Raw genomic sequence first — 15,514 nt, 5'->3', positions numbered from 1 at the left:
TCGTTCCATTCGATCGTACCTGCCCCTGATCGTACCTTCTTCACAGGATACAACGTCCAACAGGTTGTCTAGATGGTAGTGGGCAACGTGGGCTCCGAGTGTCCGCCTCGAACAGCCATGTGGTCTTCAGTGAGACGAACTCGATGCAAGCGTCAGGACACAGGACGTCCGAGGCACCGGGATCCCAACGCACAGCTGCGGGTTGTTGTGGTCACGGCTGGTCTGCTCGCTGTTTCTCACGAAGTCTGTGCCGTATATGTCAGAGCGTCACGATCTGATGCATCCTGGCAAACTGACGGTCTCCGAGCGGCTCCCTGCTGTAAGTCGCTAGGTGACCCCATCCGGGGCGCCGTGGGGTATACGGTCGTACAATTGACTAGAGTGCTTTGCGTTGCGTGATGTGGTGAGTACCCGGTTTTCCCCCAGCGTGTCAATGCACATCATCGTACGAACAGCAGACGGCGGATATCCCTTGACATCCTACGTCACGCTCGCTCGGAAGAGTATTTGTTGAGCTATCCGGAGATACCATGTATCACTCTGAGGACCGTACAAACCTTGACGTACCCGTCTCTCGAGGTAGATAGGAAAGATAGGTGGACTACGGCTCTCCTCGATGATCCTTGGTCGCCGGGACAGCCTACCCGGCGTCACACTGGCAGTTGAGTGTCATGGTTATTTTTGGCGGTGAGTGTGCCGATCTGGCTTGCACTGACGTAGTCCCTAGCAGGTTCCGGAGTACTCTCCGCTTGAGGAGAATTAGATCCACAGGCCGCGCAACTCGAGTTGTCCGGATGTCCAGAAGACTCGAGACACGCATCAGCAGACAGCATTCACCTAACCCGTCTGGCTCAGCAGCGCATCTCAATGATCCTCCGTCGCCGAGATGAGCGTCCACATCGACCTGCTGTCGCCCAGCCCCCCGGATCTTGGACGTCCAGCCCAGCCACAGGATAGAGGATGGTGACGCAGGACAGACAGAGGACCGGATCCCTACTCGTTGCGAGATGGGATCACGGTACTGACCGCAGCGTGGACTCAATGCGTTCGTGACACTGTCACGATCACGACGCTGGTCCGTATGGGCGTTTCTCTCCGGACGTCCCGGCCGGCGAGCTGGCGGACATTGGCAAGACTACTAGTACTACATACGGAGGGCCCTACGGGACGCCCATTTGCTCTCCCCGCGTGTGCCATCGTGCCTCGATGCGTCCGTGATAGTTTCCGCAAGTGCTCCGGTGGAAGACCTATCGGACGCTCGAGGCTGCCATGCGGGCGAAGTGGCTGGTGACCTCAAGTGGTAGGGGAAGATACCATGTACGGTCAATATACCAACACGGCCCTTGTATATGAGTATCATACAGATGACGATTGGATGCGGCGCGGGCTACAGCATTTGGTTCACTCATCTCGTTGTCTCCCTCGAAAGCAGTCGGCTCTTGGGTCACGGCGCCGGCTCTTCTGCACCTGTGACTGCCCACTTAGTGTGCATCTTGTTTGCAGCAGCTAGGATTTTAGTATAGCATTCTATAAGGAGACTTTGAAAAGGAGCGAAGACTGTCCTGCGACCATCGCAGTACGTGTGTGTGCCGGTTCACAGTCAACTCGCGAACGGCTACCTTCGCACCGACTCAGAGCTGACCAATGCAAGTCGATGTTCGGACAGTCGAGGTCAGCAATAATCAACGCCGGTCCGCTAGTTCCTGTATCTTGATGACTACAGAGTTACTTCAGCTCACACAGGCTCCGATATCTAAGTATCTACCTCCGGTGTTCAAACGGATCGATGACCCAAGGGCTCTGAGCGACGGATCAGGAGGACCGCTTTGAAGGAGGCAATTGTCGGTCTTCCATGACGCCAAGCACGCCGCTTGTTTTCTTGCCGTTCTCGTCGGAGCTCCGTCATAAGTAGTAAGTGGTCACCTTTGGGGCCAGAGACTAGTGGCAAAATATGCTGGAGCGGCGAACACGGAAACTGAGACGGGGGAGCGATATATATATGATCAGGCTCAACAACCTTGTTGTGCCGTTCGACGGTCACGATATCGTCGGAGGGCCGGCCGCTGATGATGGATGGACGTTCTTCAAGATGAGGTCACCTTGCACTGCATTGGATATCTATTCCTGTACTTCGGGGCGTCCCGGGGTACGTGAACAGTGTGGGCGTGGCTTGATCATGGCCCTCCGCAGGGGTGTCAGGGAATTCCGAGACGCGTCGCGTGAGCTGCGTAGTCACGCCACCGCGTTGGCGCCCAGTGGCTGCGACGTCGCTCCAGGCCCGCCGGGGAGGTCGAGCCTCAGCCCGTTGCTATACTCAGTACTGCACATTGGCCGACCACAGCCACTGCAGGTATCGACACTTCTGCCACCTTTCGCTGGCAAGAAATTCGCTATACAATAATCTGCTCCCTCTCCAACACCTCTCTTGAGACAACCGTCCCCCGTTCAAGACTGCTGTCACCGCGCGAGGAGCTCTGATGCACCCGTGTCTCCAGGTCCCAGAGCTATTGGACATAATCTTCCGCAGGGTGGTCGAGGACCCCATCTTCGCGCCTTGCACCTTGGCAAGCCTGGCCCTGACATGTCGATTGTTTGTCGAACCGGCTCTCGACGTCCTATGGAGTCACCTCCCATCTTTGGGGCCATTGGTCACGCTTTTCCCCAAAGACGCCTGGTCCTACGGGATGGATGACCTAGGTAAAAGAACATATGTGGTTTGTCGCTCTGTTCTCACTCCATCGACCTATCTGTTTACGAGCTATTCACAGATGCTCCAAAGACCACCGGAACCTCATGAATGGACGAGGTTCCTGCATTACGCTGAACGCGTCAGAGCTATAGGGCCATCCCTCACCTTCCCGGAGTTCCCTTGCGTCATCAAGGCGTTTCCTTCTGCGCACAGCTACCTGCTGACCCACAAACCTGTCGACCATCTGTTCCCCAATCTGCGGTATATCCTGTGGCACTACGACCATCTTTTTCCAGAAGGCAGCATGGACGAACTATCCCTGTTGCTCGGGCCCCGAGTGGTGGACTTAACAACTTACGCGTTCAAGGGCATGCCGGAGAGTTTGTCTGACAGACTGGTGGACGAAGTGACCGCATTCATTGTCGAACATACCGACATAAAGCACGTCAGGCTCTATTGCCCATACGTTCCAGGACTCGAGGCAGTAATCCCAAATGTTGTCTTCCTGCACCAAGCCGTACAGTCTCTCGAGGTGCTTCAAGAGACCCCTTCAACGTTACCCCCAAACATTTGGCTTGAACTGTCTCGGCTTCCGAAGCTTGAGAAGACTATCATCTTCGTGGATGAGCTTCTCGGCTCAGACGAGATACGAAAGCAGTCGGCGGACTCGTCGGAACCCTTTTTCCCTTCACTGCGGAACGTCACCATCCATGCGAGCGACTTAGCCGGATGCTCTCGCTACTTGGACCTCATCCAATCGTCGTCTCTAGAGAGGCTCGTCGTCATCGTCACATCTTCCCCGACGAATGAGGAGGCTAGGACGTTCTTCCAACACCTTGCAAAGCGCCGCCACAAGATGCCGTTGCGGTTCATGCATTTCACGTCCGTGATCGGTAGCCCGCGCCTCGACGACAACTACATCATCGACGCGGACACCTTGCGACCTCTACTCTCGTTCTGGAACGTTAAGAGCTGCCAAGTCACCTTCCGTTGTCCCGTGAGCGTCGACAATGCATTCCTCGAGGACGTCGCCACTGCATGGGCACCGACCCTCGAGCAGCTCGAACTCGGCGCAAGCTGGAGGCAGCGCGTCGACTCTCAAGCGACACTGCAGGGCGTGTTCTCGCTCATCACGCGGTGCAGAGAGTTGGCGTCCCTCGGCCTCGTCTTCGACGCTCGCGTAGACGAATTCCAGGAGGCGCTCGGTGCGGGGGAGCGGCTCGCCAAGGGTTATCGGCCGTCGGACCGTCTTACCAGGTTTTCAACCGGTGCGACGACGCTCGGGGAGCTCGACGAGACGGATCTCGCTACACTCGCAGACGTGCTATCCGACCTCTTCCCCGGTATGAGGACCTTCGAAACGCTGTGGATCCGACGCGTGCAGCACGAGCCTTTCCAAATCGACGAAGATCCTGACGATGAAGGCGAGGCGGATTGTTGGCGGCAGCTCATGGCCCTTTACAAGGAGATGTCGACGATCAGGTTGCAAGAGAGGCTGTGGAAGATTCAGTTGGACACGCAAGTACGAGTGCGGGAGGTGGAAACTCTGCAAGCCTCGCCCTCTCTTGTCGCATTTTGAAGGGTTGGACACGTTCTCCCAGAGCGCCGTGCACTCAGTCGCGCATATATACTACAGTGCGGAATTGTAAGGTGTCACGATCGTTCTCTATGCACTGTGATTTCTCTTTGTCTGGCACGTCGATCGGCACCGCTTATTTACTCTACATCTCATGCTCGCTGCAGTAGTTTAATGGCACTAATTTCCTCACATTGACCGCAATGACACCCACGAAAATGATAATACAGGGAGTAAGAGACCGAGAAGTGAATGAGAGAGCGACACCGGAGCCGAGGATGATTTCACACTTGAATGGTCGACCCCGCTCGTGGTTGAGGCGGGAGGCGAGGTCGAAGTTGACGTCGCAGTCACCTTGAACGACTCCACTGTGCTCGACGTCGGCGCCAGCATGGAGGTTCCTAGGTGCAACAAATGGTCAGCTACAGTCTTTCAAACCAATCAGCGCGGGTCACCTTCGAATTTGCCGCCGTTTTCCATTGCTGCGGTCACCGCATCACCCAACAGCGCGCTCGCATTGCTCGGGACCATAGACAAGAATCCAATGCGGGGCGGGTCCTCCCAAGGATGCGTCAGGTTCCCATAGTAGAACGCCACGAGGTTTGACTTTAGGAATGGGTCGCCGAGGCTCCAGCTGAAGAGCGAGCCGAAGCCGGGCGGGTCCGTGGGCGCGACGCTGCTCACGACGCAGTCGGTCGCGTTGCCGGCGGAGTTCTGCGAGAGGAAGTCGCGCGGATCGACGGAGAAGAGCTGCCCGCCGATCTCGAACGCGAGCGAGTGGGAGCTGTTGCAGGAGAGCGTTGGTTTGGACTTCGCGTTGGAGGCGTATGCGGGCGAAACGCTGCTCAGGATGTTGTTGACGATGTCTGAGGGTCCGCGGATGAGGGAGTTGCCCTGTGCCAAGGTTGGCTGTGATAGGGATGAGGTAGTACGTAGGAACTCACTGTGTCGATGAGGGCGTCGACGAAGGACGTTGCTATGCCATTTGGCTCGATCGTAGAATTGGCTAGCGGCTTGCCATCGAGGTAGACGTTACCAATGGCAACCTCCCATCGGCTGAACGTGGAACGGTTATCCTCGAGGTGCTGATACAACAACAGATACTTACAGAGGGTACGTCTCACCTGCCGCATATGTCGGAGCTTGAAGACCGCCATCAGTGGTAGAGTAGAGTCGAACAGGCACCCAAGTCAATGAGGAGTTATCCACCCCGTCAGGCAGTTCACCAATAGTAAGCTGTCCATTCCCGCTGACGTCTATGGTGTCTCGTTGGAGAGTGACCTATATTTGGGTTCAGCGACGACATTTGGGTAGAGGTGCTCGTGTCATACCGTGAACAGTGGCTGCTGAATGATACTAGCTGCCGCCATCCGTGATACGAGGGGACCCAGAGAGCTGATGTGCGAGACGAACTCGTTTGCAGTGACAGAACGCCCGAACTGCATGCACATTAGCAAAGGTTTGGGGATAAACCTCCAGCACCACGTCACCTTCTCACTCACGACCGCACTTTGTATGTTGCTAATGCGGAAACAGCCCTAGAGGGATGACATCACAGGAAGAAGTACCAAGATCCAACGACTGACCTTTGACTTGGGAACCCGAGACCGATGATCCCAGCACCACCGTTCAAGACGGCCGTGTTGTCCGTATTGCTCACAGCGGCGAGTGGTTGCATTTGCATAGCCAGGCCGGCAAGTGTCACTTCATCCATTACGATGGGTCCCGAAGCGTGAGTCCCTGTAAGCGAATCGCCGTACGTCAAGTTGACAGTTGCCCCCGTCAAATGCATGGACTCTGCCGGGAACGGGGTAGCCGTCGATCGCTTGCAGACAGGTGTCTGGCAACCGTCAGACATGATCCATAGATCGCTCGATCCTGTGTCTACAAGACTGTCAGGCAGCTGCTCACGCGCTCATGACTGGCTGGGCAGACGATGCTCACCGAGGTTGACGGCGGTCGTCGTATTCCCTATTTTGATGGCGACGGTGTAGAACCTAGCATTGACCGTATGGACCTATACTTCAGGATGACAGCTAGGACGTACGTGTCGCCAACATCCCCGACACCGATGGACCCAGCAAGCAATGTCTCTGCATTGCGTCGGTCGACCTCCCGTCTCTGGAGGGGCACACTCAGGCCCCTCCGTGCAACTGGCTTCGCGTGCGAGACAACCCAGTTGTTCGAAGGCTTGACAGGGAGAGCGATCACAAGAGCGGGCAGCAGAAGAAATAGTAGTGCACACAGGCTAGCCGGAGCTGTGTACATCGAGCTGAAGCAGTGTCAAACTGGCCAGAAGACTGGGAAAGGCGGCCAGCGCAAGCTCAGTTGCGAGACATGGAGCGAGGGCGGGAGGAGAGGCTGCGAACTGCCTGCTGTCTTCAGGCTGAGCGCAACCAAGGGGTAGAAGCCTTTCGGAGGCCGGACGTTCCATCGAATGGGCAGCTTGCGCACATCGCGGCGCGACGACCGTCGACGAGCCGGTTGCCACCATCAACGATCTGGCCAATCGTGACTGCCTTGGGCAGCCCTTCTGGCCAATGAGATCAGCGCAACACAGCTGGTCCGCAGCATCTCTTGCAGCAGCCAGCTCAAAGGCGGCGACCTACATAGATTCCATTCACAGAAACCGTCCCGCGCCGCGAGTGACTGCAGTGCTTGCCTCAAGTGTTGACGTTGAGACCTAAAATCCGACGAGCATGGGCGCTGAATATCCTCGGGACGTACACCGTCGATTGCGAGCTTGCTATAAGTGATCATTGCGAACAGAGTTCGACATGAAAGAAGTAAGTTCTGCATGCGCGCGTTTGGTCGAGCATCAAAGACAGTTATTGACCAATAGCAGCCAATAGCCGGTGGCGACAGTGGGCAGCCACAGTGCGGTCCGGCCCGGCGGGCGCCGATGTGGCCAACTTGTTGAATGATCTCGGACAAGACAGGCTGTTCCCACGCCTCCTCCCGAGCTCGTTCAACCAGCGGGCGCCCTCCTCAACTCGTCCACAACTTGTGCGTACGCCCTTTGATGGTATCCCCCCAGTGCGGGAGGCTCACCAGATTGTATCCCACATAACACAGAATACACCACGCGCTCTGCTATAATCTTGCAGCGCCTCGTCGTGTGCTATTGCTGCAGTAGCCCCTGTTCCACTCCTCCAAACCACGGCATCCACCGCGACGACTGACAGATCACGCAAGTATTGTCGACTCGTCGTCGCGAATTCTTGGTCTGCCCATACGCATCAAACTATGAAACACGCAGAACCTGCGAAGCCGTCGAAGAATTGGGGTTCCGACATTCGGCTTGCTCGACACGTTTGAAGAACTCGCAAATAAACACATACTCAGCTGTCCCCCCTCAACCATTCGGTGTACTCGCTGTTGCACTTACACCCAACATAACTACCTTGTTGACGACACGAGGCGCGTCACGTAACTAATGTCCACGAACCCTCAAGTGTATGGTTGTGGCGCCGAACCCTCCACCGAAGAGCGCTACCTCAAGGCTCCTATACTCACGCTTCTAGCATCTCTCGAGGATGATGAACGTTCTATTATATCCCTTCACGACGTCATGGACGCCTACTACACATTTTGTGGCAGGGTCAAGCGCATCTCAGATGTCCTTTCTCGCAGTCCCAGCAATGTGGCAGCCTTACGATTCGTGGAGCAACACTCGGTATCTATAGTCAAGTGTTTGAGAAGAGATGTCCGACGAGCCCTCGTCGAACCGCTCTTGCCAGCATCCCAAGACGTTTTTGCGGATTATCATGTCCGGTTCGACAAGCCGAGAAGACGGGACGAAGACATGAAGATCGCAACGGACACGGTCTCCATATGTCTTACAGCACTCCGAACAGTATCCTATGTTCTGCGTGTACCGGCTTTGTCTCAAGTCTTCGCTGGTGAGTGAAGCGCCTCTGCTCTTCAGACAAACTAGCTGATACCTTGTCGTTAGCCGATGACCTCGTTCAGCTCGCTAACGATGTACTGGATATCATAGAATTTCCACTTCTACCGATACCGAGCGACAAGAAAGTTCGGACACTTGCCGTCTGGGTGCTGTCGAACGGTCACTTCCCGGTGGCCTCCGTAGCTTCGAGACGAACTCAATTAATGAGAATCTTAAACGAGACAATACTGTATAGCGAAGACACTTTCGTTATACCGAATTATCTCAGGGTGAGTACCAGTCTGTCATACCGTTAGCTCAGATGCTCACCCGCATATAGGCTCTGGGAAGTCTATTGCATGCGCATTCATCCATCTTTCTTGAGTCGTGCACCCTCATATTCCCTCCCGTCATCAAGCGCCTCAGTTCCGACGTTGATCATATCCGCACAGAAGCCGTCTACGCTCTGAGCGGCTTCGCGTTCGCGGTCGTGTCTCACGACCAAGACACGCGCAGGATGTCGGTTGGGCCACTCAGGCGCCCACTTCAGAACTCTATCGACGCGGCCGACGGCAAACAGGCGTCGCCCAGCTCCAAGACAAGGAATCTCGTCACAACTGTCATGGCCCTGCTCGGATCGGGAGACAAGCCAGCACCCACTCAACACGTCGTACGAGCTCAAGTCATATTAGCAAGCGCTATAGCCATCTCGGGCGCCGAGATCTTCACCCACAAAGCTAGCCTCAAGCTCGTTTTGAAGGTGTCGGCCGAGACAGCGCGCCACAATCGACGGTCCGTGCGCATTGTGCACGCGCTCGTCTGGCGGTGTCTCGTCTGGGCGTTCGCGGAGTTGCAGAGGGAAAGCGACGCCGGCAACACTCAGAAGCCTCTGCGCAAGATCAGGAATAGCGTCTTGGAGGTCATCAAGCAGGAGCGGAGGGATGGCATCGGGGCGGCGCTGATCAGCACGCTCCTGGGATCCCCTCTGACGCACGGCGACCCCTTGGCGAAGCAGAAGAACGTCGGCGAGGCTATCGCTGTGTTGCGAAGCATGGCGGAGGACAGTGCCAATGTGCGCGCTGAGGCACGGGCGATCTTGTCGCGTCTGACGAGTGCGATAGGATCTGCGCCTACCCCGCCATCGACCCCCGCCACAGAAGGCAGGTCTCTTGGGGAAGGCATTATCGTCAAGGAGTTGCTCGATGGCACGATTCAACGGATGAGCGAGGAGCAACTGGCGAAGGCTCTCCCCGAGCTGACGCAGTTCAGTGTGGAGGGGATCAGGCCGCTCATGGAGGCGGAGATCGTTGCAAGCTGGGATAAGTTGGTCGAGAGCTGGATGGCGCTGGTCAAGAAAGACGTCCTCGGTTCACAGGGCGTTTTCTCCGCTCCGGTAAGAACTCATGTCACATATAGGAATATTATCGAACTCATAGCAACGTACAGCACGACCTTCTTGGTCCATGGCAAGCTCTGCTTCTTGTCCTGGCGCAGTTAACACAAGAACATCGACACCTCACCGCCTCCGCCGAATGCGCTCACAAGGTGGCGAATATTTGCTGCGACATACTCGCGTGGCAGGGCAATCCTACCACGAAACCCATCGACGAGACAGCTCTCCGAGTCAACCAACTCCGCTTCGTACTCATGTTGTGGAAAGTGGCCCGGAACGTCTTTAACGCCTCCTGGCTTGCCAGCGCCGCCGAGCCGATTCTTCGCGCGGTCCTTCAGCGCACGTACGATCTTACCAAGAAAGAAATTGCGGATGCATGGGCTGAGCTGTCTGGCGCCCTGGTTCTGTCGGGCTCGCACGATCTGTTGCATCGGCTGGCGGTGCACGACGAAGCGCGGCAGGAGATGGAGCTCAAGCGGCACCTGTGGTCTGTGCTTGCGAAGTCGTGGTGTTTCTCGGAGGCAAAGCCGGACTGGAAGGTGACGGTCTCGCTGGTGACGCTTCCTATAGGGTGCGTGACTGACAGACGATAAATAATGACACTACGCTAACGTGGCAGCGCAGGGTATTTGCTCTCTGCGAAGACGACGTGGGGCTTTGGGAAGAGCTCCTGCGTGCTACGATTGCGTCTGCAGGCTCAGTTGATACTCCTTCTGATCGGGTCCTCGAGACGATAGCTGCACGGTTTGACGAGCAGTCAGAAAGGTGCGTGCTTCTTCGCGAACGGGCGTGTCTCGTGTCGCTGACTTTCAGTAGCACTAGCCGTCATTCCCGATTAGTCATTCCCCTCCTAACGCATCTCAAGATGGACCACGACGACATGATACCCAGAGACTTCCTGCATCTAATTGATGTCTTCCTGTGCGAGCTGTACGCGTCAAAGCAGGAAGAGCTATACCCAGCTCTACAAACGATCCGCATTCTGTCGACTTTAGTGCAATCATGCCCTCAACCTGCTATTGTATCGTTAGTATCTGCCGTCTCCGATGGCCTGTGTATCTGGATTCATGATGAAGAAGAGTTCGTACCTGGACAACAGTATAATGACGTAGTGCGTTTCTCCCGTCTCTATCCATTGGCTGCTCATACATAATTCACGGATCTTCCCGTAGATAATGCCTCTGTATCAAGCTACTCTAAACCGTCTTGCAGGCTATTCATTCACCGCCGAGTCCCTGGGCGCAATCGCGCCATTCCTCGCCTCTACTTTCAAGCGCATCGTGCATCCCGCACACGGACCTACCGCCTTCGCGGACTTCTGGAACAGCGTTCGCCACACCTTGACGCTGCAGTCTACAGCGATCCACGAAGACTTGAAGCAAGCGCTGAAGATTAACCACGACTATTTTGGCGGTGATTTGCCCTCGGATGTCTCGTATGACTCGCAGTCGCAGACACAATCTCAGTCGCAAGAGGAGGTGTGTCCAAGGATATCTGTCAGATCGCCGGTTTACTAAATAACAGTGCTGTAGAGCATCGTTCCTGAGACGCCGTCAAGTCAGCTCTTCTACGAGCCCTCACATCTAGCTATCCCAATGGCAGAGGGACCAACGCACAGTGGGCCTGCGTATGAGCATCGCAGGACCGTCCTCAACAATGCAAGTGGATCAGGCTCTGCTTACCCCGCCTCCGGCAGTGCGGGGCGACGCGCAGTCGCTCTAGAAGACTCGATGGTGCATCCTGACGGTTCAACTAGCACATTTTCTCTCCAACCAGGGCACGCCCGTACGGAGGACATGCTCTACTCGGATTGGGCCTCGATCCATACACCACCGCGGGGAAGAGACACGAGCATGAGCCAAGAAGTCCCACTGGCAGACATGGACGACGCCCAGGCTGATGCCTCCGCGAGTGAGGATACGCCAACGATCCGCGGGAAACGCACCCCGCGTGAAGTCCCTCGGGCTTCCAGCGTCCTTCTCAGTCCGGAGGTTCCCTTCCTGCAAAAAGACATCAGCCCTGGCCCATCGCCGTCGTACCCGTTATCGCGACGGGCAAACAGCTTACCGAGTTCGTCGCTTCCGGATCCATCCCCGTCATTTTTGCCTAGTCTACCCATTGGGCGCAAGCGCGGGTACCATGCAGGCCCCCAAGACCCTTCTGTGCAATCCGATTCGCAGCCTCGCAAGAAGCGCAGGATGCCTTTGAGGGAGAGTGGAGAAGGGTCTTCCATTGGTGGCGCGCAGAGACTTGTAAGAGGTTCGCCCTCACGCAGTAGCGGCCCCACGGCCGGTCCGTCGAAGTCACACCACATGCATTCGGAAGAACCGCAGACGGCCCCGAGACGGACGAAGTGGATATTCGACGGCGTTGTGATACCAAAGCGCAATGACCTCAGAGATTGGGCCACGGCATCCGATGCAGCAGTTGTGTCTCCCTTGTCCAGCCCGCCTCCCAGCGTAGCCGGGAAGGGAGAGACGCTACGTCAGAGGAAAGTCGCATCACCTGCTGAAATAGACGACTACGATACATGGGAGGGAACTATTGATCCTGACGAAGCACGTAGGATACAACAGGAGCTGGATCCATCATCGGGTGAGTTTCTATTAGCCAAGGCATCAGCGTCTTCAGCTGACCGACATTGTGGAACAGAGGGAGAGGTGAAGCTGGATGACCGACTAACGAGCTCTCAGATCGTTGACGAGTCGTTGATGCTGGAGCCCGTGGAACACCTTAGGCGTCGAAATACCGCTGCTCGTCACTCCGACTCTCAAGGTTCGTCGATGATGTCCTCTCCGAAGACATCCCCATCATGTTAAAGTTACTGGACCCAGATTATCTACCTTCATCCGCCTTCGATGAGAACATCGTGCCATCCAGTCAGGATGATGAGACCGGCAACTCTCAGCGTGCTCGCCCAGAACGACCAAAGACGACACCTCCTCTCCACGCCTCTTCAAGCGTTCCTGGCGTCTCTGAACGTCGCAGTCCATTGCGGAGGTCGCACACGACTTCCGACCGCCTTCATTTGTTGCGGCGAGCATGCGATGGGATCAAAGAGGATGGCTCGCAATTACCATACGATGCGATCAACGAGGCCGAAGACATGCTGGAAGATATGTACAGCATGCTCAAGCGGTTGAAACGGAGACGCGATGGAGAAGGGCGGCCTGTCTCAGGTTGACCTGGGTTCAGGAAATCGTAACCCAGCCAATTCCGTGCTTCTGAGTTTCACATAACCTTATATTTACTCTATCGCACGGGCAGTACGATGGCATCTTTTCTGATAGCGTTAGTTCAGGATATAGTCGGTAATGAGATACAGCATGTTTTTCCGGGGCCGACTGGTGCTGGTGAACTGTGAACGTTTGAACGTTCACACCTGCCCAATCGGGAACTGAGTCCTGACGCGGTGGCACTTCTCAGGGACGATCCATAAAGCACACCGTCATCGCGTCCGACAAGATGCGCGACGCGTCGAATTGCATTCCGTTCCAGCTTGCATTCGTACCACCAACATCCTCATGTCGAAGACAACATAAGAAGAAGCGATATGTCGACTTTTGTCTCGCACCTCACCAATGACTTGACGCAGAGGATCCTCCCGCCGACCACCGTGCCTCCGAGTCCTCCGGGGGGTTCGCGAGGCCAGGCGAAGGATGAGCTGCGTGCTCTCTTTGTGCAATTGAACCAGCCAGTCTCGGGAACGTCGGATGCTAGCCAACATCTAGGTGCTCTGGAGAAGCTTCCTGTCGGCGACTCAGGCGGCTTCGTGGCGAACGATGACGAAGAAGCCGCGTTGCAGAAGGCCGTGCTGGGCAAACTCGCTGTTGACCTGTACGCGCAGGCTCTGGACGTAGTGCTGGAAGATGCACGTCGAGTAGAGGATGAATTGGAATGGTGGGCGGATCTTGAAAGGTCCTCCAGCAGTGTCGCTCTGTATTTCGTCCAAAGTGAGTTCCTGCTCACCGTTATTTATGTGCATAATGCTTATGTTCATTGGCACACTTGTTGTACAGCGTTTCCACTGCGGTTGGCAAGTCTTGCACACACAATACTGACCACCTTGCGAGAACGTAACTTGCCGGTTCATCCATCTCTCTTCACCCCGTCGTCACTACGCCGACTCTTCCCCTCCCGTGGGGTTCTCCGTCCAAATGCACTCTCAATTGCTCTCTTTCCACACCTGCGCTCCCAACCATACAGCATTGCGCTCTCAGTTGGTCGGTTTCCTCCGGCATCTGCATTCGTCTCTTCACCTGGAACCAGCGTCCGTTCTGCCTATTCAACATTTGTCTCGACCTTTGTCGGCCTCGGTTGCTCCGCTATCCAAGTTGTCTCCTTACCTTTGGATCTCACGAAGGGTGAATGTCGGCACAAGCACCAGGAGCTGAAGCGGCTCCGGGACGAACGGGCGGAAATGCTCGGTACCCTAGTCAATATGCGCGACTTGCTTGCGGCATCCCTTGACGATCAATCCCCTGAAGGAATGACCAAATTGGATGAATTCTCTTTCGCGTTGCAGCAGTTCGTCCGGGGTGATGCCATAGACGCCCCTGCGGGTACCGTTCCGTCCCTCCAGAACATCGCTGCCGCATTGTCCAACACCACCGGCGAGCAGTCTTCGTCAGCACTGCGGACTCCGTCACTATATGCTCAAAACCTCGCACGACCGTCGCGTCTGACTCTGCTTTGGCCACGGCTTGTCCTCCTACCCCCTCTCGCGCTGTTTGCGGCTAAGACCGCGTATGCGTCGCGAGCATCGATGTGCCAGATGGGTCGGGAGGCGGTAGAGACGATGAAGAGTTTCTGGGAACAGTGGCTGCTGGAGCCGCTGCGGGGCGTGGTCAAGACGGTACGGGCAGGGGGCGAGGACGGCGTTATTGTGAGCAGAGAGAGCGTGCAAGCCGATATCGACGTGAGTAATGCCGCCTTTCATTGCTCGATTATCGCTGACTGGCAGGGTCTATCTGCATGGTCAGTCACTCGAGAGAATGGCGATCGCGCTCGCTCAGGAAAAACTGCATTACGAAACACCGCAGCTGGAGGCCCTCTCGCGGCAGATCCAGATGGGCGACTTGACGTCAGTTATGCAGATCTATGAGGAGGACATTAAGCAACCCTTGAAGTCAGCAATTACTGGGACGCTCCTGAGGACATTGTTCATCCAGTTACAGAAAGCTAAGGTACGTCGCTGCCAGCGTTCGTGCCACGACGATTTGTTGAGAGACCTTGCGTAACAGGTCGACATCGATCAGGCACTGGCGGGAATCGACAAACTGCTCAAATCCCAGGAGTTGACGTTTGCCTTTGTTGGAGTAGCGCCTGCTCTGGCTATCGTGTATGCGCTTGGTGGTTACTTGAGGGGAATCTGGACTGGTGGAAGAGGAAAAGGCAATTATGGCGGCAAGATCAAGCGTGCTAGCATCTGGCTGAAGATGCGGTAAGTTTCGATGTACACCACTGGCGGCTCCGATCCTGACTCGCGGTCCGATTCTATAGACGCATTGAACGTCTCTTGATCGCTCAGCCCAAGTCGCATCACAAAGTTGCCCACAGTGCCGCTGCCCAGCCCTCATCTATCCCAGCACTCACTTCGGGGCTGCTGCTGCTCTCTGTCAGCCACCTACGTGCGTATGCGGAGAATCACCTCCCTGCCAACTCGCGTTTCCGAGAGGGCTTTTTGGAGGATGTAGTGGATCTAGAGGATCCGGCCCTAGGGCGGGCGGAGAAACTGCGAGTACTAGACCGGATGTGGCGCAGCTGGGGTGCGGTACTTGGCTGGGGGAACGCTGCTGAGAGCGCGAGGTAGATATGCAGTCTACTGCACTGACAGGTGTTGGGTAATGTCATTATCTTTCCTCGTAACACACGGATTTATCCATATTCATCAGCACATACTATTGATGTCATCCGCTTCATACGACGTGTTACAGATCTCCAAGTCCGCCCAAGCAATCATATCCG

The 15,514-nt window shown here is 55.8% G+C and overlaps 4 protein-coding genes across 4 annotated transcripts; 3 read left to right on the top strand and 1 right to left on the bottom strand.

Moving 5' to 3' along the window:
• Window positions 1-2,226: 2,226 nt before the first annotated feature.
• C8Q71DRAFT_330401 (uncharacterized protein) lies at window positions 2,227-4,368 on the top strand. The gene is made up of 2 exons (XM_047917874.1): window positions 2,227-2,714; window positions 2,769-4,368. The coding sequence occupies exons 1-2, from the start codon at window positions 2,478-2,480 to the stop codon at window positions 4,266-4,268; spliced, it is 1,737 nt and encodes a 578-aa protein (XP_047782757.1). The 5' UTR covers window positions 2,227-2,477; the 3' UTR covers window positions 4,269-4,368.
• Window positions 4,369-4,673: 305 nt separating this feature from the next.
• C8Q71DRAFT_884268 (acid protease) lies at window positions 4,674-6,715 on the bottom strand. The gene is made up of 8 exons (XM_047928530.1): window positions 6,313-6,715; window positions 6,210-6,262; window positions 5,852-6,149; window positions 5,756-5,786; window positions 5,597-5,704; window positions 5,374-5,546; window positions 5,210-5,321; window positions 4,674-5,159 (listed from the first exon to the last, which is right to left on the bottom strand). The coding sequence occupies exons 1-8, from the start codon at window positions 6,531-6,533 to the stop codon at window positions 4,707-4,709; spliced, it is 1,449 nt and encodes a 482-aa protein (XP_047782756.1). The 5' UTR covers window positions 6,534-6,715; the 3' UTR covers window positions 4,674-4,706.
• A 986-nt stretch (window positions 6,716-7,701) lies between these two features.
• C8Q71DRAFT_700943 (uncharacterized protein) lies at window positions 7,702-11,064 on the top strand (the record flags this gene model as incomplete). Its single annotated transcript, XM_047920157.1, has 6 exons — window positions 7,702-8,167; window positions 8,221-8,444; window positions 8,495-9,547; window positions 9,601-10,118; window positions 10,172-10,658; window positions 10,720-11,064. The coding sequence occupies 6 exons, from the start codon at window positions 7,702-7,704 to the stop codon at window positions 11,062-11,064; spliced, it is 3,093 nt and encodes a 1,030-aa protein (XP_047782755.1).
• A 1,872-nt stretch (window positions 11,065-12,936) lies between these two features.
• C8Q71DRAFT_330355 (NCA2-domain-containing protein) lies at window positions 12,937-15,482 on the top strand. Its single transcript, XM_047917873.1, has 5 exons — window positions 12,937-13,500; window positions 13,567-14,465; window positions 14,530-14,733; window positions 14,791-14,990; window positions 15,050-15,482. Exons 1-5 carry the CDS (start codon window positions 13,101-13,103, stop codon window positions 15,357-15,359), a joined length of 2,013 nt encoding a protein of 670 aa, XP_047782754.1. The 5' UTR covers window positions 12,937-13,100; the 3' UTR covers window positions 15,360-15,482.
• The last annotated feature ends 32 nt before the right edge of the window (window positions 15,483-15,514 follow it).

This window comes from Rhodofomes roseus, assembly GCF_022264815.1.
Source record: "Rhodofomes roseus strain CIRM-BRFM 1785 chromosome Unknown C8Q71scaffold_3, whole genome shotgun sequence".
NCBI lineage: Eukaryota > Fungi > Basidiomycota > Agaricomycetes > Polyporales > Fomitopsidaceae > Rhodofomes > Rhodofomes roseus.
The sequence above is the reverse complement of the archived record's forward strand: the minus strand, read 5'-3'. Positions and strand labels throughout refer to the sequence as shown.